Source organism: Zingiber officinale, chromosome 2B (genome assembly GCF_018446385.1).
Source record: "Zingiber officinale cultivar Zhangliang chromosome 2B, Zo_v1.1, whole genome shotgun sequence".
Taxonomy (NCBI): domain Eukaryota; kingdom Viridiplantae; phylum Streptophyta; class Magnoliopsida; order Zingiberales; family Zingiberaceae; genus Zingiber; species Zingiber officinale.
In genome coordinates this window covers 83,634,105-83,656,836 of record NC_055989.1, presented here as the reverse complement: position 1 = coordinate 83,656,836, position 22,732 = coordinate 83,634,105, and the positions used below count along the sequence as shown (strand labels likewise).

The 22,732-nt window shown below is 35.1% G+C and overlaps 1 protein-coding gene and 1 non-coding gene across 3 annotated transcripts; one reads left to right on the top strand and one right to left on the bottom strand.

Annotated features, from left to right (window-relative positions):
* Positions 1-7,397: 7,397 nt before the first annotated feature.
* Positions 7,398-19,807, bottom strand: LOC122046103 (squamosa promoter-binding-like protein 9). Of its 2 annotated transcripts, XM_042606634.1 has the most exons (10): positions 19,167-19,806; positions 17,122-17,297; positions 15,151-15,386; positions 14,923-14,997; positions 14,732-14,839; positions 13,423-13,540; positions 11,272-11,407; positions 10,678-10,810; positions 8,817-9,380; positions 7,398-7,792 (listed from the first exon to the last, which is right to left on the bottom strand). In XM_042606634.1, exons 1-10 carry the CDS (start codon positions 19,706-19,708, stop codon positions 7,505-7,507), a joined length of 2,376 nt encoding a protein of 791 aa, XP_042462568.1. In that variant the 5' UTR covers positions 19,709-19,806; the 3' UTR covers positions 7,398-7,504. The 2 variants fall into 2 exon arrangements, with proteins under 2 accessions (XP_042462568.1, XP_042462569.1); XM_042606635.1 differs by lacking the exon at positions 7,398-7,792 and having other exon boundaries at positions 9,311-9,741; positions 19,167-19,807.
* A 1,568-nt stretch (positions 19,808-21,375) lies between these two features.
* TRNAC-GCA lies at positions 21,376-21,447 on the top strand. Its single transcript has one exon. It is a non-coding gene; the product is annotated as a tRNA-Cys (tRNA).
* The last annotated feature ends 1,285 nt before the right edge of the window (positions 21,448-22,732 follow it).

Below are 22,732 nucleotides of genomic sequence, written 5' to 3'. Positions count from 1 at the left end.
TTAGGACCTAACCCAAGATTTCAGATGCTTATGTCAGTGCATCGCTATAAATCTGGGCTTTAAACTGCATACATAGATCAATTTGAGTTAACTAGCAAGTAAAAACCTGGTTAGTCCTAAACACTCAAATTGACCAACCTGAGTCAATTGCTACTATCTTATGGTAGTTAGCTTTGTACAAAGGTTGGACATTTCATCATAAGGACATTTTTCCTTAGTCTTTTTGCCCATGCTTGGACTTTTAAGTTGTCATCAATTCTAGGGGGAGACTTGAACTATATTTTTTTTTAATCTTTTTTGAAATACTTTTTCAACTTCGTTAAAATTTTCACATTCTTATGTATCTTAATTTCAAAATTTTCAAAAATTTCCAAAAAATTATTTTTCAAAATATTTCTATAATTTTTAACTTAGTGGAACTTTTCACATTGTGTCTTTCAAAATAATTTATCTATGCTAAACTCTTAACTTTTGAATTCTTAAATTAAAAAATATATATATATCTAGTAGATTTCTAGATTTATAAAAGTGTTCAAAATTATTCTTGAAAACCTTTTCAAAAATGTTTAAATTTTTACACTTAGTAAAATTCTTTCATATTTTTTAAAAGTGTTCAAAATTATTCAAAAACTTTTTATATTTCAATTTTTAGATTTATATTTTTCAAAAACCTTTTACACTTAGTAAAATTCTTATTTTACACTTGGATTTCATATTTTTAGACTTTTAAAAGTGTTTAAATTTATTATATTTGAAAAATTCAGGTAAAATATTTTTCTAAAATCTTAGTAAAACTTTAAAACTTAGTAAGATCTTTTTAAAATTTGGTAAACCTTTAAAAATTACTATACCTTGACAATTTTAATGGATTGTTAGTGTTCTTTTACAAATAAAAGGTTAACTCTCTTTATAAACCTAGCTAAATTTTTTAAAGTGTTAAATTTTTCAAACTTTAAGGTTCAATCTTACTTATACTTGGTTTTTTAGTCTTCCCCTATTTTTTATGTGTGTCAAAAGGGGAGAGATAGTGAATTCAGGGGGAGTTGTTTAACTCAGGGGGAGAGTTAAAATTTAAAATTGCTTGTTTATTTAATTATTACATATTTTAACTTAACTTTGAATCTTGGTTGTCAAACATCAAAAAGGGAGAGATTGTTGGTGCAAGTTGCACCAGAATCAAACCTATGTTTTGATGTTGTCAAAGGTTCAAGTAAATCTTGTTATGATCTAACAAGTTGACTGAGTGTGCAGGATGTTTACTCAACCGGAAAAGACCTAGTTGGAGGCTATGCAGGAGAAATCTTAGCAGATCGTGGAACCCAGGTGTAAGTCCAAGTAGGTCGAGGGGACCCGAAGCTTGGCAATGTGATCAAGAGGTCTGGAGGACCGAAGATCAAGAGAAAAGTCCTGGGGAGCCGATCAAGGCTGAGTGAAAAGTCCAAACTAGATCTGGAGGATCAAAGTTTTGCAGGTAGGTTGAGGTAAATAAACTGGAGGAGCGACAGTGAGGTCGTGTTCTCGAAGGGAACAACCTAAGGTGGCTGATCCAACTGAAGAAACTGAGAAGGTTTCAAAGTTGAGATCAAGACAGTTCTACTGTCTTTCATATTACTCCTGTATTATAATATTATTGTTCTAACATCTGTTTTGCAGGAGATTTTTGCTTAACACTGTTTTGTAGGTACAACTGGATCAGTCGACTGAACCACTGTATCGATCGACCGAACAAGGCAAAATCAGTGCAGTATTCAGACCAGACCAGAACAGAGTCTAAGTCCAATCAAATACTGATCGGTCGACCAAACCTTATGATCGGTCGACCGAACCCAGATGACTCAGCACAGACAGCAACGATCAGAGCAGAAGGAAAGCACACTGATCGGTCGACCGAATGCATGGATCGGTCAACCGAACCAATCAGCATTAAAGGCGCATTAACTGTTGATCTCGGCAAATCACGACGAACAGGGAAGGAAGCTGTTCGGTCGACCGAAAAAATTGGTCGACCGAACCCTTAAAGAGCATTGATTGCCAGAGATCGAGCCAGCGTCAGACGCTAGCCAGAAAGGAAGGGAGCGTGTTCAGTCGACCGAACAGGAGGATTGGTCGACCAAACAGGAGGATCGGTCGACCGAACGTCCAGTACACCTATAAAAGGAGGCTCGAAGTATGAGGCTGTATATACTTCTGATCATCTAAAAAACTCTTCTTTGCGTACGAATTGTGCTACACGTCTTCATCAGCTCAGCAAGCCACTCCGTCCGGAAGTACCAACCAAGCTACATTCTACGAATACTACTGTCGATATAACTTTTGTATTGCACTCATTTTTAAATAAGATAGTAGGGTTGTTACTATCTTATACTTTCTGTATCTGTACGATCTGCTTCTTTCCGAAGGTTTCAGAAAGAAGAGTTATAGTGATTGCCCATCGGTGCGGTCAAGGACCGCGGGCCTTCGAGTAGGAGTCGAGCTAGGTTCCGAACGAAGTAAAAGAATTTGTCTATCTTTTTATTTTCCGTTGCACAATTCTGATTTTAAAGTTAAAGAAAAGTTTTAAAAAGAGCACGATATTCACCCCCCCCCCCCTCTATCGCTCGCATCTGATCTATCATAACTTACTAGATTATTGGTGATTCAAGAAAGAAGTAATACAAAGGAATGAGGGTCGCCGAAGAAAATAAAGGAATGTAGGAAGGTCACCGAAGAAAATAAACCAGAGAAAAGGAAGCACGAAGTGCTAAGAACCCACAGCATTTAGAGTTTTATAAAGAGGAATTTAATTGCCACTGTCAGATTAAAATGACCCACTTAAGGAGGATAGTTGATTTGCAAAATTGAGTGTGCCAGTGCATTATACGAGGCAGTTGACGACAGCAAAAGTTGCAGAGAATGAGTAGTGGGGTCACGTGGCATGCACCTATAAACGAGCATTTATGAAGGATGTGACAAGCGAAACATTTTATAGCAAAAAATATCTTTTTGCATGTCCTTGGTACTAGCCCCCAACAGAGGGAAGATCGTTTTTGAAAAAAGCATCAAGTACCTAAGGCACAACCAAGAACATGAATATGGAAAATCACCAAGTATAGAAGGTGAGTGAACGAGACTAAAACTCGAGTCCAGTTAGTCGCCTACATCTCCTTCGACTATACTTGAAGGGAGGCTAGTGATACGAGTTATAACTAGTGAATTCGGAAGATAACGTTGTAGTCAAGGTATAGGTGACGCAGCGGTCAAAGTCAGGATAGAGGTGCATTCCATACTTGTCCTATTGATCACCCAGCCTCAAAATTCTCGAGTCCTGCCTGCGTGGCTCTAAAGCAGGGCATTCAGATAAGGCTAGCCAGGTACACACCTGATCGAGTATAAGGACTCTAGGATTTTACTCTGAAACTAAAGAAATAATGCGCTCAGACGGTAAATAGCTGGTCGGGTTCAAAGGAGCCCGACCAGATGAAAGATTGTCTGGACCCTAGGCACTTGAGTCTTATAAAGATCTTAATATACGATCGACCAGATAAAGGTCAATCGAACATAGGGCTCTTTGTGTACGCTCGGCCGGACAAAGGCTAACTTGACTCAAAAACACTTAGTCTCACAAAGATCTTAATATATGATCGGTCAGATAAAGGCCGATCGAATATAGGACTCTCTATGTACGCCCGGTCGAACAAAGGTCGGCCAGGCCATGAAACACTTAGGCTCACAAAGATCTTAATATACGATCGGCTAGATAAAGGTCGATCGAACATAGGGCTCTCTGTGTACGCTCAGTCGGACAAAGTCCGACCGAGCTTAAAGACACTTAACCTCACCAAGATCTTAATATACGATTGGCTAGATAAAGACCGATCAAACATAACTCTCTGTGTACACCCGACTGGGCAAAGGCAGACCGAGCTTAAAGACACTTAGCCTCGCAAAGACCTTAATACACGATCAACCGGATTAGGGTCAGTCGAACAGAAGACTTTATGTGTACGCCCGGCCGGGCACAGACTGAGCGGGCTTAAAGACAGCCTCATAAACTTCTTTATACTAGATTGACCAAATAAAGATTGGTTGAACACAAGACTCTATGTGTACGCCCGATCGAGCAAAGACCAAGCAGGCTTGAAGATACTTATCCCTAGGAAACTCTACATATACGGTCGACCAGGCAATGGTTGATCGGGTCTAAGTTACTTGATATTATATTGTCTCCAAAATAAATACTCTAACATGCATAACTTATCATATGATTCCTTGAATAGATCTTTGGCATACTATGGGCATCATACTAGTCTTTGAACAGGTCTTTGTAGTACTTAGCACACGACAGAGTAGATCGATACCGATACAGGTTAAAGATGCTTCATTTCATAAGGCTTACTATAAATGCCCGGCCAAATGAAAGATCAGTCCGAAATATATTCAATGAAAGACATTTTAGTTAAACGACCAACTTAAGGACTGACCGAGATATATTTAGCAGACATGCAGCAGACAACATTTTGACAGACTGTCAAAGTTGTCAAGGAATATTCCTTGAGGATTCCCTCACTAATTGATTCGTTATAATAGTATATCTCAACAACCTTATCAAATGCGTAAGGCATAAGCAACAAAAGATATACATCTGTGGGTAAAAAAAATGATTCCTCGGACCATCATTGCCGATCACCCAGATTGTACTATTTCCATCACCTAACAAACTCTGACGCAAGGGGCCACCTCACGATCACAGAAGTTGTAAGAGGTGGCATATAAAGGGAGATTCTCTCTGTTGACGAGGTACGCAATTAGTATCATCTACACCTTACTTTGACGCATATCCATTATAGTTCTTCTGCTTCGCCCTCTCGCCAGAAAGTGTACTGACTTGAGCGTCGAAAGACCTTGTCAAGGATCCCTTCTTGGTCTTTAATCACTAACGCTTTGTCAGATCATCTGACTATATGCAGAATCGGAGGAAGATTCCATTTTAAGCTAAAGAAGTTTTATGCCTGTCAATCAAGTATCGACCAGAGCTAGCGGCCTTCCGACAAGATCAGCTAGTTTTGTCCAAAATTAATTTTGATACAAAAATAAATCAGTCGATTGATTTATTCAAAATTTCGACATATAGAGAAATTGATTTGACTAGTATTAAAAATCAGTCGATTGATTTTCACTAATTTTTTTATGAATTGATCTATTAGGAGTAAAACGAAAAATAGATATATAAATTAGTCATTTTAAAACTATCCTATACGTGATAAAAGTTGATTCATTTGCTCCTAGTATTCTCGTCAATCCGTTTCTAAGTTAATAGGGAGGAGTTAAATCACATATAACTATTATTTTTTATTATTTTTTGATAAAAAAATTATAAATAACTATTAGTTATTAGTATAGACGATGAAAATATGGGAGAAAGGGGAAAAAAACTCACGTGAGGCAATGTCGTATACTTACATAAAAAGTTTTTTTATTATTGTTACTTTCCAGTTTAATTTGTTCGATTTTGATATGACACCTGATCCCGTGTTGGACTCTCATGTCCAATAAACGTGCATAAATCACGTAATTTCAAATTTTTATTGATAAAAAAGCTATTTTATTATTGTTACTTTTCAGTTTAATTTATTCGACTTTAATACGGTATCTGATCCCGTGTCGGACTCTCATGTCCAATAAATGTGCAAGACACCTGAAAGTGATCCCAACATACGAAATTTATGTGTGGTGCACGGAGTCACACATAAAGAGAGTACGTTAATCCATTGAGATATGATATGCTAATATTTGAGATAAGAAATGAATCCTAATTTTTTTTTATGATTGATCCTTCTAATCCAGTAATATAATATTTTTTCGGGAGCTAGAGAAAATATATCTCAGATACATCAATTAGTAGATATGAGAAAATTAATGTCGAATCCCCAAAAACAAATGATTTATTTACTCATTCAAAGTCATTTACGTGAAGGATTTTCTTTGACAGAATATATAATTTCTTGATATGGGGCTCGCAAAGGAGTTATAGATATTACTGTACGAATATCAGATGCTGGATACTTCACACATAGATTTGTTGAAGTAGTTCAATACATTATTATACGTAGAACATATTGTGAGAATTAATTTGATAATAACTGATTTATGTTAACAAATATAAAACATAAATGAACTTAGTCAAATAGATTTGTTTATAGTAATTATATTTCTTTTTTCATAAATAATCCTTTCCATATAATTTAATTTGCCTGATGTAGTAATAAAATACTTGGGAAAATAAATAAAAAAACAGAATTCGAATCTATTAACTAGAAGAAAGATTAAAGAAGATCTATCTCTAAAATTAATCAAGCAAAATTTAAATACTTGCATTTTACCTCTAGAGTTAGTCAGACAAAACTTAAACACCTAGAATATATAAAAAAAAATGCAATTCCATTTGTGTGACATAGTGAATAATAAAATGATTAGAGTTTAAATGTGACAAATATTTTAAAAATCAACTTTTAAACAAGTATAAAATGTGCTCTGAATTTACTTAGACCGAATAAAAAAATCATCTATCTTTCGAACCAAATTATAAAACTTAAATTATGAAAAAAAAAACATTTAATATCTTATACCTATCCATCAATTATTATCCTTTGACCCTATAACATGGTTGAGTTAGTATTCAAAGTGGTAGACTATAGCAAATAAACAAGGGGCGCTCAGTACTTTATTTATCTTCCTTCGTCAAATTATGGGACTGATGATGAGAGACGCTTGACGTGAGCATTTTCATATTTATGCATCAATCAATTATGATCCTTTTAACATACGAAATAAAGAATCATTTCATAATCAATTTTATCAATTCAAATAAGAAGAGCAAGTGACTTAATCCAAGTATTACAGATTAATAATAAAAATTAACTATAATTTCTATATCATTGTAAAATCATGTTTGATATGCAAGAGAGTCCCCTCGAGACGGTCTAGTGACTAACATATAGGTGTTATCATCATGAGATCTAGAGTTCGAATCTCGACAGAATTGAGATAAATACCTCCCTTATGTGCTCGTCACTATTCCAAAAACTAATAACCGCCCATGATTTACCTCTTCCGTGTTAACCTGGGACGAATTAGCGGGGGCGCTAGGAACGAACGTATTCACCTTTTATCACCGTTTGGTTTGATATGCAAGAGTATTTGGCTGCATCAGCCAAGATCCAGCCATTGTTTTGCTAAAAAAAAAAACAAAATGTTAAAGCTCAAAAGCACAGGCATGATAAAGGCCAAAAGGTTTTTATACATCAAATGGATGATTCTAACTCGATTATCACATTCTCATAGATAAAAATGAACAAATGGAGTTCAAAATCTCCACTCAAAATTATGATCGTGGGGATAAGACAACCAACCCATAGAAATTACCTGAACATTTATCATTTAAGAATGCTCCTTGCAACAAGTACAACATAAGCAATTACAATATACAAAGGGGAGAAGCAAAACCAAAAGGTTAGGTTGGTCAGACTCATGCCGTGTCACCAAACATACATCTTCGAATGGAAATTGCAAAGTCCCCAGCTTTGCGCGGGTGAAAGAGGATGGTACAAGCTACTAAACACAAAATAACACTTACGGCTACAAAGAAAGATAAGCGAGACCTTGTGATTTTGTTTGAGAATACATCAATAAAAGAGTTTTGGTAACAAGTATGCCTGTGGATGATATCCTTGGTCACAAGTGGCATCTCAACATCATGCTCCATGGATGGCAGCAGTGGATCTGGGAATGAACTGTCTCTAATTGGCTCATCGTCCTGCAATAAGTTTAGAGCAACTTCTTTGATTAGCAAGAGTGCACATAAAGCTGAGTATCCATCCACTCAAGTAAACAAGTCATAAAGATCTGTATAGTTGAACAGATGAGATGTTCTTTTACTCGCTATTGTTAAAAGAGCAGGGGAAGCAGAACCAAGTCAACAAGGCAAGATGATGATTCAGCTCACCCCCTTCTTGAGCCAAAGATCTTGCTATTTCCGAAGGAGGTGGAGTTACATTCCTGTTGTACTGTCAAAGAAATACAACTACCTTTTGCAACCTCCCTAATTTCCTCCCCATCTCACCTCTCAAGTACGCCAGACAATGCTATTAATATCCATGAATTTGAATGATTAATCAATATTCTTAAATGCAACACCAATATTGAGATCTAATTTACATTTAGAATATTAAGGTAAAACAGAATGCAATTTATTCCTCTGCACGAATACAAGGGCATCTAAAATGGGAATTGAACCAATGAAGTGATATCATATTAACAACTAGGAAGATAAGCATATATAACTATAAGTAGTTCTATTGCCAATATAAAAAAGAATTATTTTCTGAAATATTAACATTTTAACTTCACTGTTAATAAGGCCCCAAAAGCAGTTACTCTAGTTAGACCAAACATAAATGCTACCTTAAGCAAACTTAATATAACGAATTAATCTCAGAGTGAAGGACAACTAATCCATGGCTATCAACATGATCAATATCACTGTAAGAGAGAAACCAATTATAATTTGTTTGTCATCTGTGACACCATTTGTTATCAAAACATTGTAAAAATTATAATCGCCCCAGGGCGTAGCTGAGTTGGTATCCAAGTGGTAGACTTGCATCAATGGGTAGAAAATAACCCTCCCACTTAGGGGACCGCTCAGTACCTAATTTACCTCCCTTCATCTCACCATAGAGCTGGCGACGAGGGGTGCTTGGCGTGAGCGTTATCACGTTTTTGTTGCATTAATTGTAAGAATTATAATTAACTCAGCTTGAAGAAACAATGGAAATTACCTGATTTGCATAGAACTTGTCACCCATATTACTCTTTTCATATTGTAGCATGAGGGATCTGGAAACTGAGTTTCTTGATTCTACTTCTGATCTAAAATGATACAGCTTTTCCTGGAAAAGAATTTCTTTTGCATGGTTAAGGTACTCGTGAAATTGCTTCAGGTCAGCATTAGAAGTCCAGCTATCTGGGTTGTCAACTCCTTTAATACAAATATGATCGTCAAGGTGGCACACTATTAATCGGAGGATGCTTAAAAACTTGTTAGGGAGTAGAAATTTCAACAACGAAGTTACTCTCTGGACATTTGTCAAACTCCGCAAGTGTTCTATCTCTTCTGGATGAGGTGCCTTCAGTAACCATGCAATGTCCAAGAGCAACGTAGACATAGCATATTGACCAGACATAAGAATTTTACATGATCTTGAGGAATCAGCATGGAACACTAAGCTGCTGTCATCATGGGTTCCAGCAAAAAGCTCTTCAATCCTTTCTAGCTCAGAGCATACATCTTTGGTACCAACAAGAACAGGGATAAAGTTGGATATTCCAGACACATTTTCAACCTACAAAGAGATGAAACCTTATAGTTGCAAAAATCAATGGTTTGCCAAATGAACTGATTTATAGATATTAGAAGTCAGAACAAAAAATGAAATATTTCTTCCTTTCCTTTTTTCTTGTGTGTTACACATGAGCACCAAGCTATCCAAGGCTCCAAGCAACAAATCATTCGCATAGAGGGTATTTATCCAAGGTGTAGCAGACGAGATGAGAGATCAAGTTACAGGAGGGATGCAGAACAACGAGTTCTTATTGTTGTGTGACCTTGCAACCGATGATGGAGCAAACAGGGGGTGAATCAAGGGATTTCAAGTGGATGTAGAAGAAACCCATGCATACCTCTATCTCAAAGAGGCAACACACCTGGCAGCTATCAGAAAGGTTGTAAGATAGCAATGGTTATGCCTTCATTGTTTTCTATTTTGAGTTTAAAGCATTTTATTTGATTTTTCTTAAACTTTTAAGTAACTTAAGCAAAATGGATTAAATTATGTTTTGACTTTATTACAACTACAACACAACTTGAAAGCAATGTTTGGAAAACCAAACTGGATTGGTTATATCAACTGAGTTAAATTGAACCAAAAGCAAAAACAGTCCAGTCCAATTAATAGATAAAAATAAGATTGAACCAGATTCTGGCCCAGTTCAATTGCATAAATAGCGAACCACAGGACCAATGGTTCGCTTTCATGTCCAATTTTCATAACATTGCTTGAAAGCAATAACTAAAACATTGCATCCTACTATGACCATACTAGTACGTGGGCCAAATAACAACATAGTCCATACTCAACAACCATTTCTTGAAACCAACCACATAATTCATTCGGATAACTACTACTGCCACATTTAACTGACTATTTAACACCTGACAAGCGCCTAAACAATCATTGGTGTCATCAATAGCCTTTGTTCCAGCAAAGCAGAGACTTGATTGAGTGCCACATAGAAGAACAGTCTCAAAACACTATACTAGATGTTTGGTCATAAGCATAGGGTGATTTGATTGACTGCCACCAAGGCGAGAACCTCATAATCGCTGGGCTAGATACTTATTATATGGTCACAGAAACATTGTAGGACAAAGTTTTAATACAGAGATGTATGAAAATAATTTTCCATAATTTCACGAGGAAAAGAATGGAAAGGAACATGAGACCAGATGTGAGAGGTCACATTTATTGGAATACATTTAGCAAGTATTTTTCAGGAAAATGGAAATAATTTTGTTAATTTATTTGAAGAGTAATGAACATTAAATTTATCAGTTTTTGAAATTCATTAAAGCAAGCTGACCTCAACAAAAGCAGGGCCAAGCACTTCTGGATCAGTGTGTTTCACTTTTATCCTGAACAGCTCATGTTCAGAGCTGGTGGTGATTTGCTCCACTTCATGTTTTAAATATTTCCCACAAAAGGATAACAGAAACCTGCCACATAAAATATTTTTTATTACAACAGCTAGCTTCTTGTGTAAGGAACTATCTGTTAAAACATTTAAATTGCTAGTACAATGAACATACTTTAGAAACATCACAATGCAGTGAGTGCATAAGCAGTAATCCTCCCAATTGGGAAAAACTCACAAGTGAAAAGTAGCACTCTCTTCTTTTTCCATATGCAGTTTGTAAATTAGGGACAATCCAAATGAAAACTCAATTTTTCACATACATGCAGCGCACAATTGATGTCAAATGTATTCAAACTGAACTTGAAATTATTTGAGATGCATATGGGTGACATGCACTTTCCAACAAAGCATATAACACGTCTAGCAGAAATGATGCTGAGAATGAAAAACAATCACTGAGAAAATTCACCATGCGGTAAAGTTATTATAGACATAACTATCTACTACTGCATAGCCAAAATTGTTAGGCAAGTAGACTACCGAAGTTTAGGCTGCCCAAGATTACTGCCACATGCAATGAACTCCAGTGACTTCCCAGCTTCAAAATAAGACGGATAAACATAATGAAGCCTCGGTGACTGCACCTCCATCTTGATATTTGTCAGTGTCGTACCGTCTGAACAATATGCATCAATTTTAACAAATTTTGTGGATGTGGTTGCTATTCATAAAATGACTTAAATGAGCATGGATATAAGATGAGGTGGTGTTAACTAAAAGAAATTTGTGAAATGTGCTCAACTGTGCGCAAACAAATATTTACATTGTGATGCCTCAAAATGATCCTTATATATTTGAAAAAATAACTGATTCCAAATCCAGGTTTACAAATTTGATTCACCAATAACTAGAATTGCATCACTAACGAATTATAACCATTACAAATCAGACATAGAATAAAACTGAAGAAGAATACAAGTATATGACACCACTCATTCTTTCACCATTATTGTTCTAAGGAATAAAAGAGGTATAGATTGAGCAGTTCCCTGATAGTTGGAACAACAGGTTACCAATCAAAATAAACACTCTGTAGATCAATAGAACATGTTGAATCTTGCAAATCAAAGAAAATATAAAACTAGATGTGAATTAGATAAGATATGATACCACTAATTTTTAAGCTCCCATTAAAACTATGGTCAGAATAATACATTATTGCTGGTTCTGAGGCAATTAGGATGAACTTACCATACATCACCCTATCTCAACAGATCTCAAAGTTTAATGCACTAACATGAAGACTTCTAGGAAATTTTTCCTCTAGTTTTGATGATTTCAGTTGCACTTTTTAGAAATGCCATTGTACAAACTCTTTCTAATGTTTCTTGGCTTCTGAGTGTCGTGTTTTTATCATGCATTTGCAACCTCCCCAGCTCCATTTAAAGTTGCTGCTCATATTGTTATACAAGGTTGTGGCAGTTATGGCAATGACAAGGGTATTAAATGTGGATAAATTTCTTAACCACTATGTGTTCGTTCTGGTTGCACCAAACACCCATTACAGCATTGTTGGATAAGTTTAGGTGAACCTCTACTACTTGAGCTGTGATCAGTCCATTGTCCTGTGGCTGCTCTGCTCCAACATCCTTGTAAGATTACAATTAGTTCTTCCGGAACAGTTTGATGTCTTGGTTTACAATGACTCTAGTTCTTCCAGATTTGTTGTTCCTAACTCTTCTGTAACACTTCCATGTTACACTCCAAAGCCTCCATGGTTGCTTGGTTCTAGCACATCTTCCCATATGAAATGTAACTGCAATTTATTTTTCACCTTTCATCTTTCAATCCATCACTCGTGGTAGCTGATGGTTCACATGGCAACAATATTCTTTGCATACTTTATCATTACTCTAAAAAGATTATATCCCACAATTGTCTGTGAACATATTCTTCATTAACACTTCTAAGATCCGTCAACTAGTGTGCAACTTTTTTCCACTCACTGTGCATTTCAGGAACTATGAATGAAGGCAATATTGATCGTGGTCATGTCTCATGTAGTATAATACCTCGAGGATCCATTCACTCTACCAACCACCAAGCCCAAGTGGCATTGTCATCTTCATCATCCATCAATGTTGAAAATAAAGGTGTCTCTTAGTTTTCTGTGCTCAGATTAATGTGAGACATGTGAGTTGACAAATGTTATCATGTCTTTTCCTTTTTGTATGCATAAAGGTAGCTCTTTCCTTTTGGATCTAATCATAGAGTCTATCTTATCTCAAATAATAATGGTTATTGTTATTGTATTACCTTATTGATGATCGTTTGCATATGAACCTGTTTTGAGATCTTACATGTGAATATCCCATACAAGTATGGAATCTCAGACTACAATGGCTCATTTTGTGAATGCTTTTCCATGTGGTAAATGGGAGCGTAGATTACTGATTCACAGTTTCACATATTCAACATTGGTAGGGGACAGATGAAAATTCCAAGGATCAAGAGTATAAAATAATAGTTGGGACCTCCTAATATGTTATGCTTTGAGAGAGACAATAACTCAATCTAATTACCAATTGCATTAGCTGATTCCAGCTCATAATAGTTTAAAAGAGAAAAGAAAGTTAGCAAAGCTAGTTGAAGGAAAATTAATGAGAACGAATAGGGATCAAGGAATCCTACCTTGTAGAACCTGAATGATTGTGTTGCTGAGATAAATAAGAAAGGTTCCTCTTCCTAGTAGCAAACTTCCAGGTTGATTAATCAAGTCTCTTAAAGAATGAGCCACATCTTGAGTTATCTGATAGGAGAAAATGAACCTAATTTTGTCAGTAACCAACTGAATGTATCACAACAGGGAAACATAGTCTCACACAAAGAAAACTGAGCAAGAAATTGAATCAAATGAAAGACAATAAAGAACTGATTATTATTGAGAACTGAGTAAGTGAGGAATTTAAGATGAATGGTTTTGTAATTTGTATCAAGTAGAGGATGAACAAATTTGCAGAAGTTACTAAAAGATTAAAACAAATTTTACAATAGTTAGTATTGATGGACAAAACTTCAGTTAGTTAACAGTCCAAGAGAAAAATTCTTTAATTTTGACTTAAATCTCCTATAATCTCATCCATAAATTTTCACATACGGAAGTACAAATTAGTTGGAAATATGTGTGATCATAAATGGTATGACAGTTTTACTTGATATGAGTACTGAGTCATATAGCAAACAAATCTCAAAGGTCATAATAAACCAACATTTTGTAGCAGTATCCAGTAACAAATATTCCAAAGTAACCAATGATTTGCAGTATCATTTTTCTTATTCATCAAAACATATAGTGCAAAAAATAAATACAGCATGTGAAGCTGTTCCAGATACAAAACACCAAAATGCAGTATGTGAAGCAGTTCAAACTAAATGGAATACCCACCATGATAGAATGAGTATTATTTCCAAGTTGGATAAGTTTCATCTATTCAATGCATCTGTTCTTCTCACCCTAGCTAAATGACGATTCATTGATTTAGTTTTTGTTTGTTGATGGCAGTATATCAACTCACTCAGATCCAATTCATATAAACATGCAGAGTAACCACACAATTACTGACAAGGATATCGTATCACCAACAACCAACTAACTGTTTGCAGTAGTTAGAAAAACAGTCAGGTAAAAACTGAAATGTACCAACAAGAAGTTTTTGTGCAACTATTTCTCAATTTGCATATCATCTGAATAGGGTTCAGAATAACTAGACTTTCAATATGAAAAACGTAAAGCCAACAGCAAAGAAAAGCTTCACAGTTAACAAAACAATAGTTTCCCGGACAACGTAGTCGTTGATAGCAGGATATGCAAAAAAGTGGTTTGGTTCCCAAATATGGAAACAGAATATTATTTTTAAAAAGGCATTAAAAGCATCTAAAATGAAGAGAAAGCATTTGCAATAAACTTAATCTACTAAGAAATACAGATTGTCCATCGTACTTTCTCCCACATGAACTCTGGCATTGCGATGAATACAGTCAATATAGTGCATCCAGGTCGAATATAACCTTCCAGCTCGACAGGCATATTTGCCAACCATTGAAATATCTGCAAAAGAGACTTAGTCATTTTACCATTTATAGAAAACTGAACTTTTTAAAATTAAATATTGCATAAACTGGAAAATTTACTTGATGGCGCAACCGTCTAGGAAATTCAGCAGGGTTCCAATCATAGAGCTTGAATGATATTCGACCTGTAGGGCACTACAATCAAGTAATGCATCACAATCCAAATGCTTATAAAAATATTTCTCTTACTAGTAAAAAATAGCACCATCAACTCTTTGTTAATAAAATTGAGATCAAACTTCGGCGGAAAAAGAGAACAGATAAGAAGATGAAAATTAAAGAGCTCACCCTAGATGAATGAGCACTCTTCTCGTCACAAAATGTACTTGAAGGGGAAGATTTTGAAAGTGAATTCCTTTCATCCTTATGAGCTTCAACAGAAGTTAAAAGCTCATCATTGTTAAGTCTAGGAAGTGAAGCAATGGGAGAACCCTGCCCATCTTCAGAATCTACTGTCTCCCCATCCTGAGTTTTACTGCTCAAAACTGTCTCAGCTGTGTTGCACCCTAATACATGTGGTGTCTCTAGAAAAATCATCAAATCAGAATGAACCAATCAAATAAATGGCTCATTTATGCTATGCTAAAGTAAGAAGAAACATGGCAAATAGGAACACAATAACACAGAAAATAATAAAACTACAGTCCTATATCTCTGGTCATCATGCCTAAGAAAGAAAATGTAAAGCTCGCAAGTGTAAGTTACATAAATCAGTTTGCACAGCTGTAATGCATTGAAAAAATTCAAGAAAAAAAAGGTTGTCCGAATTTTAAGTTGATCCTTGAACAATACTAAACTATATCAGGAGAGAAAGACTTGTGGATCAATTATTTGGCTGGACGAATGCTAGAGCATAGAGAGGGAAAGAACCAAGTTTTGCACAAGTAAAAACCATAAACTAACAAAAGGGCATTAACTTGAATGATAGTAGAGATTAAAGACTATAAGCAATTGAGGCCAGACAGATTATTACGAGTATAGCATCATAAGGGTACAGTAGGGTTCTGCAATAAGAGAAAGTATGAAACTGATTTGGCAGAAGAATAAATAACTACACTTGTAGGAGAGTAGAGATCATGGTTGCTAAAATCAATTGAAACCAATACAGATTACCTGAGTTGGATTAGTATCAGTAAAGGCTAATTCGATTTTTCTTAAGAAACCAATCATTCACATATATCAATGCAGAAGTTTACAAAAGTACAAAATCAAGGAATTAGGTAGAATGAGTTGAACTTCACTATAAAATATATTAAATTGACTGAGAGCTCATCCAATCATTAATGAAGAGGATGGAATAGTTTGAAATTTTGTCAAACTAAATTGACTTGGAGAAAGGGAAAGAGTATGGTTAATTTCCTTGGGTAATCCCTACTACAAATATCTCTGATTATAGGACCTCTTATGGGCTTAGTTAGCAAATTCACTCATGGAACTAGACTAGGAGCTACGCGCACAAAAACTTAATTGATTCTTGGGATTGAGAAACCTATAGATTTAAGGAACAATAGTAATCTAACTATAAAACCAACACAATTTTTTTATAATATATATATATATATATATATACATTTGTGATGCTTATTGGTACCACATGGACAAGTACAATGGTCATTATATAAATATAAATTGGACCACTTCATAAAAGCTCAAGCTTTTGGATAAGTGGCTAGTCAATCAATTTAACAAGGATGATTGGGATAAACAAGATGGAACACAAGGTTCCTATGACAACATGACACTAGATAGCAGTATAAAGAGTATTTCCATAGTAAAATCTTATTCATCAAAGAAACAAATTGAAGTATTTCCTTACTGTAATGTGCCAAAAATCACACTTTGATCAAAAACTAACATGCTTGACAAACATGTCTAAATTGATTAGGATTTAGGGTCAACAAGATGAATTTGGAATTGTGAGGTACTTCAAAGCATGAAAATTAAACCTTGGTGCATGGATCAATTAACACATACAATTTTGTTGAGTGACAGTTCTTCTGCAGCTCAAATCAATCAATGCACAAATTAATCTTAAAATCAACAAAGTGGTAATGAGCAGAATAGTTGTATTGTGTTAGCAGAACCCAGTATGTAAATATCACATAACTGTAAAAGCTAATCTTTGGGACTGGAAATTCTTTGAAAATGCATGCATCCAGTAGTTCTTTCAATTGAAATGGCTGAAAAACTAGAGTAAATGTCCTATAATCCTTGAGTTTAGCACAATGCCAGAGCTTTTTTTTTATCTCAGAAACTAACCTTTTATTAGTTCACCATCACATGTAACACCTAGTAGTGGGTCTCCTTGAGCTTCTGTTTCTTTTTCTACTATATTGTTTGGATCATTGTTCTTTCTCCGCCTTCTGTTGTTGTGTCTTTCTAATTTTCTTCTACAACTACGTTTGCCTTCATCAAAGTTGGCCAAAACATGAAACCTGGAAAGTAAAAAAGGTTTTAAAAAAAGGACAAAATTTCAGACTAAGAACATGTTCTCATAGTAAATATCCAAGGGCAAGGTGTAAATATCCAAGGATATAGATAATTTAGAAAAATATCAGATAAGCTAAAAAACATCAATCCAACGCCAGGAGCTGCTTAATTTATAGGTAAACTCTGAAAATGTGCCTAGCAACTAGCATAAAATCTTTGAACAAAAAATTACAAGATGAATTGCCGCAAAGTCCATATATTTTACACATACCATGATATAGAATGGCATAAAATTGTCATGTTTGAAGAAGATAAGAAAGCTAACCCTAGAGATTTTTTACCACAAATTTTAAAATTAATGTCTTAGAAGGATCTCAAACTCCTGAAAATAATTTGGTTGCAATAAGGTTCCAAAACATTTCTGAACTTTGAAATTAGCTTAAGGTTTTGATGATCTGGATTTATCAGATAAATACACATAAATCCATCTTGAGTTGATTGTGGAAGAAAATGGGAAAGAAAAAAAAGTATGATCGGGCAGAACCAAAATCAGCAGCACCAACAACGAAACAAGCCTTGTGTCTAGAATATTTGTAGTTGATCGCATGGATCCTATTTTGTCATTGAGCTCTAAGGTCATATAACTAGAAATACCTAGATGATCTAAAACATAATAGATTTTTTATAATAGTTTAGAATACAGTCCCAAGCCAGTGAACACAAACGAAATATATCCTCCCACCCACTGATTGGTACAAGGATTAGGAGAAAAGCATTTTTCCAGGCATGATCTTCATCTGTGATCAGCAGAACTGCAAAGCAGGGAGGTTTCCTCTAGATTTTCTTCTAGAAATGAGACTTCTTCTCTAGCTTTTTTGCAGGCTCAAGTCTTCTTCTGCTCTGTCTTTTACCAATGAGGCATTCTATTGAGGTTTCAAGTAGGGTTTTCTCCAACCAAGAATCAACATCCTCCACCTCCTCCTCCTCAATGCTGCACACACAACATGTTGCCACACTAGAACAGCCATTCTAGTAGGGGAAAAAATATCCCAACTCAAAACAATACCTCAAACTTTGCTTGAGATTTTGTTAAATGGATTTTCTTTGTTTTGATGGAAATAACAACAATGATTATAAGGTAATACAGCATAAGAAAACACCATAATTTATTTCTCTCAAGCTATATTTTAGAGCTAGGTACTTCATTCTAAGCCTTTCAAGATGTTAGATTAATGAATGCGAACTGAAATGACCTTATTTAACAACACTCAATCATAACAAACAGTACAATTAGAGATTGCATCATATATCACCTGCTGCTACAGAATAGACAAGTTACCTTGGGAAGCCCTTTAACGAACCTAAATAAATGCTCATAGGGTACTAAAGTTTCCTTGGATGCATAGGCTGCTTTGTCGTTTCTAGAGGGTACTAAAGTTAATGTTTTTTGTTTTCAGAGTAATTACTTGGAAGAATAGTAATGCATGAGGTTCTAAAACTAAAGATAGGGTGTGCCTGGGGAATGAACTCCGAGATTGCTCCTCTGAAACGTTAGTGAATATAGTTTTGATTCTCAAATTTGCCATCTTGTAGTCCCGCAGTTAGAGTAACGCCCAGTAAACAGTAGTGGTTTGATATTAGAAAATGTATATATGTCAGATTAGACTACACGAATGTATGTGGTAGTAATATGAAAGGATGTCTCAACTATAGAACAAATATACTGAATAGATAAGCCGATGGGGATAAAAATGATCATGAATAGGCCGAAAGAAAGATCTGTGCTTCTCACAACATCACGAAGGGAGTTCACATGTGTATGCTTGAAAAAATTATAGATTAAAAGAAAAACAGGCGCTGTTATAACAACTCACTTGCCACACTGCTGGCAATAGCGCTTTTGCTCCCCGTTGAGCTCCACCGATGATGCATTGGCGCATTCGAGACAAACCCTGTGCCTCTTATGGTAGCCCTTCAGTTCTCTGATGTCGACCTCGCACCCAGGCACCTGACATCTCACAACGCTGGTAGAGGCACCGCCTGACCTTGGTCGCTTCCTCGCGCCAACCTCCACCTTCTCCGCCTCTATCACCTTCTCGTCCACCTCGGGACACGAGCACGGAACCACCCCGGCCAAATAATTCGGGCAAACGAGTCTGGGATCTCTCTTCCTGACCCGGCCCACCGAATCCACGGTCGGCGGCGAGGGCAGCGGCACCGAGTGGGGGGAAGACAGGGGATAAGGAGTCGAGTCCACCTCCGGTGGCGTCCCAGCCTCTTCAGGGGTACCCCACGGGAGAATCAGCGAATCGTCGCCTGCGAAGGAGAAGTCGAGCAAGTTACCCCAGTCCCAGATCGCCGCCTCCGCCTCCGTGGGTGCGATGCCATCGTACGCCGGAGCTGGAGGGGCCTCCATCGTGACGAGAAGGAGAAACGACGACGAGACGAGGGAGCGCTCCGCCGCCGCGGCGAGGTTATAGATCAGATTCGACGGCGATGATTCAAGTCAGCCAAATCAGGTTTGGACAACACGAAAATCAAATATTCCAGAGAAAAAAAAAACAATTTTCTATATTTCCAAAAATATTGGAAATCAATTTTTTTATTTATTTCAATTTTATAGAAAATCAAATATTCTTTCAATAGTGTTCAAATAAGATTATATACTCAAGTTATTAATAAACATAAAAAAAAAGACATACTTAAATGGGTTGAATTTAAATTCAAAATATCATATGACAATACTCCATGTATTAATCATGGTAGTTTCAAAAGACGATTATACTCTCTCAATTTTTGTAAGGATAGAGTCTCAAATTTAACAAATTAAATAATTTTTTAGGAAATTTATTGAATTTATGAATTATTTTTAATTTATTTCGATCATCGATTAAACGTTAATTAAATAATTTAATATATATGATTATCTATTAAATTATTTTATTTTATTTTGGATACTGGAAATTAGAAATAACAACCAACCGAGTCCGCGTTGGGCGGAAGATTTCCTGTACAAAGAGTACCGGGAACAGCTAGCTTGCTACTTAAAAACAGTCGCGTCGATCTCTGAATTGCCTATTTCTGTGGGCCGCGTCTTGACTCATAAGTGCGACCAATCCGAGTTAATTGGAGAAGGTACAGCTGTGAACCGTGTTGCGTATAGATCACACAAACAAATGGAGCAAAAGAAACGATAATATTTTTTATATTCAGTTTGTTGAATTAATAAATAAAAAAACAATTTAGAAAAAGTCCAATTTAATCTCGATTTCTATGATCCAGCCAAATTTCTCATAACTACCGCAGACAGGCAACAGGATGCATGACATTATCATCCAGGGACGAAGACATTTTCATGTGCTGTCCCTGTCCCGCACGAGACAGGCAAACTTCACAGTACGATGGATTAAATATTTATAAATTATTATTATTTTTGAGGTTTTGAATTCGATTAAACTAATGGATAAGAAAAGTTTGTTAGGAAATGATAATTTTAAAAATTATTTTCTTCCGATTTAAAATTAATTTAAGTAGTTGGAAAATTGTAGTTGTTGAGAAGTGAGTGAGTGGGTGGGCGAAGTTGAACAAGTAAATGGCAATGACTTGAAAGGGAAGGGAAGAAGTAGGAGATATTACGAAGCAATGTTGGTGGGCCCAATTATTTTGTTCCACCGAATAAAAAAAATAAAAAAATTTAAGGGGTTTTTAAAAAAAATGTGGTCATTTTCGGGTATTATTCTTAATTACACTATTTAAGAGGACAAAATGATGATATTCTTATCTCGAGCTTTCCCATTCATTGTAGATGAAAAAGACAATTTTGTATTATGCATTTAGGATTATTCTTTTGAGTGTACGTATATCCAAAAGATAAATGACAAAATTATTTTTATTTTTAATTCACTAGGTATTTCGCATATGCCAAATGATTTAAATTATTTTAAAACTTTATTATGTAATATAAAAATGCAAAATCTTAATCTTGAGGATTAACTCTATGGCCACATCATCAATAAAACTTAGTATAACTACTAAACAACTATATTTTATCAAATATTTAAAAGTAAACAATATAAAACAAATGGGTCCATAGCTCAGTGGTAGAGCAATTGACTGCAGATCAATAGGTCACCGGTTCGAACCCGGTTGGGCCCTATTTTTATTTTATTTTTTGAAGTTAAATTCAGAGGTTAAATATGAAATAAGTAATAAAGTATAGGCGTAGTTACAAAATCCAATCTTTGAGGCCCAAAGAAAAAACATTTAGGAAAGCAAAAATAATATATTTACATTTCACATATTAATTTTTTTTTTTATCACACTCTTAATTTATTTATTTGAACTTCTTCATCTATCAACCTCTATTAAATTTATCTATCTAAATCTAGCTGGGAAAAGATGGGACATGTTATCACCTTTTATTCCAATCTATTAAATTTTATTATTTGTTAATTTTTAATTAGTTTTAATTTATTTGAACTTTTCTTACTCACAGAGTAGAAATAAAAAAATACAAATTATTAGAAAATACAATATTAAATTAAATTCTTTTTTAAAATTATATCAAAATTATTTAGCCAACCTCCACTCAGAATTAGGCTGTAAATGAGTCAAGTCGAGCCGAGTTTTAAGGGTGTTTAAACTTATTTGATAAGGTAATTGAGTCGAGTCCAGTCGAGCCAAAATTAAAATAAATCAAGTTTTTGAAATGATTGTTCAAGATTAACTTAGTTTATTTTGTAAGAGCTTGAGTTTGTTTGAAACTTGACTTGAACTTGGTTTATTTAAATGTTATCAAGCTCTCATTTCAAGTTTGGCTTGAGCTTGGTTCGATCTTAGTTCGTTTAGATATTATCGAACTTTATAATTCAAGCTTGTTTGATTGTTGAAACTTTTTGTTGTTTGATTGGTTTTAAAACTTTGATAATTCAAATTTATTTGTGTTATTTTATTTTATTTTATTATTTATTTATTATATTAAAAATAATTTTATTAATAAATATGATTCATAAATATTGTTCATGAATATTAACGAACTGAATACATATGTTCAAATTTACTTATTTAATTTAATGAGATGTTCAAATTTATTTATTTAATTAATTTTATATATATTAAATGAATATAAATAAACTCTTATTAAGTTTAACATCAAATTTATTCCAAATTTAGTTATGAATGTTGAGTTCACCTCATGAGCTATTCAAACACCTTATAAGTTCAATATCGTCCAATATATCTTTTAACACCTTGGAATTTCAAAATATTCTAAAATCGACATCGTAACCGCCAATTCCGTTTTCCCCCATTCCCCTCCGGAGAATCCACCGTAGCGGTTTATTTTCTGGCTTCCGAAAAGATGCCCTGAACTGATACGATCCAGGAAACACCATTCTTCTCTCTGACGGCCCTGCAACAGATCGAAGTGTGGGTCCCTTCT

Excerpts from the sequence above, each read along its gene's own strand:
- LOC122046103 (XM_042606634.1), bottom strand. The coding sequence starts at position 19,708 with ATGGAGGCCCCTCCAGCTCCGGCGTACGATGGCATCGCACCCACGGAG. Across the intron at positions 14,840-14,922 it reads CTAGACGGTTGCGCCATCAA|ATATTTCAATGGTTGGCAAA; the intron begins GTAAATTTTCCA and ends TCTCTTTTGCAG. Across the intron at positions 10,811-11,271 it reads CTTGGGCAGCCTAAACTTCG|GTTTCTGTTATCCTTTTGTG; the intron begins GTAGTCTACTTG and ends TTTATGTGGCAG.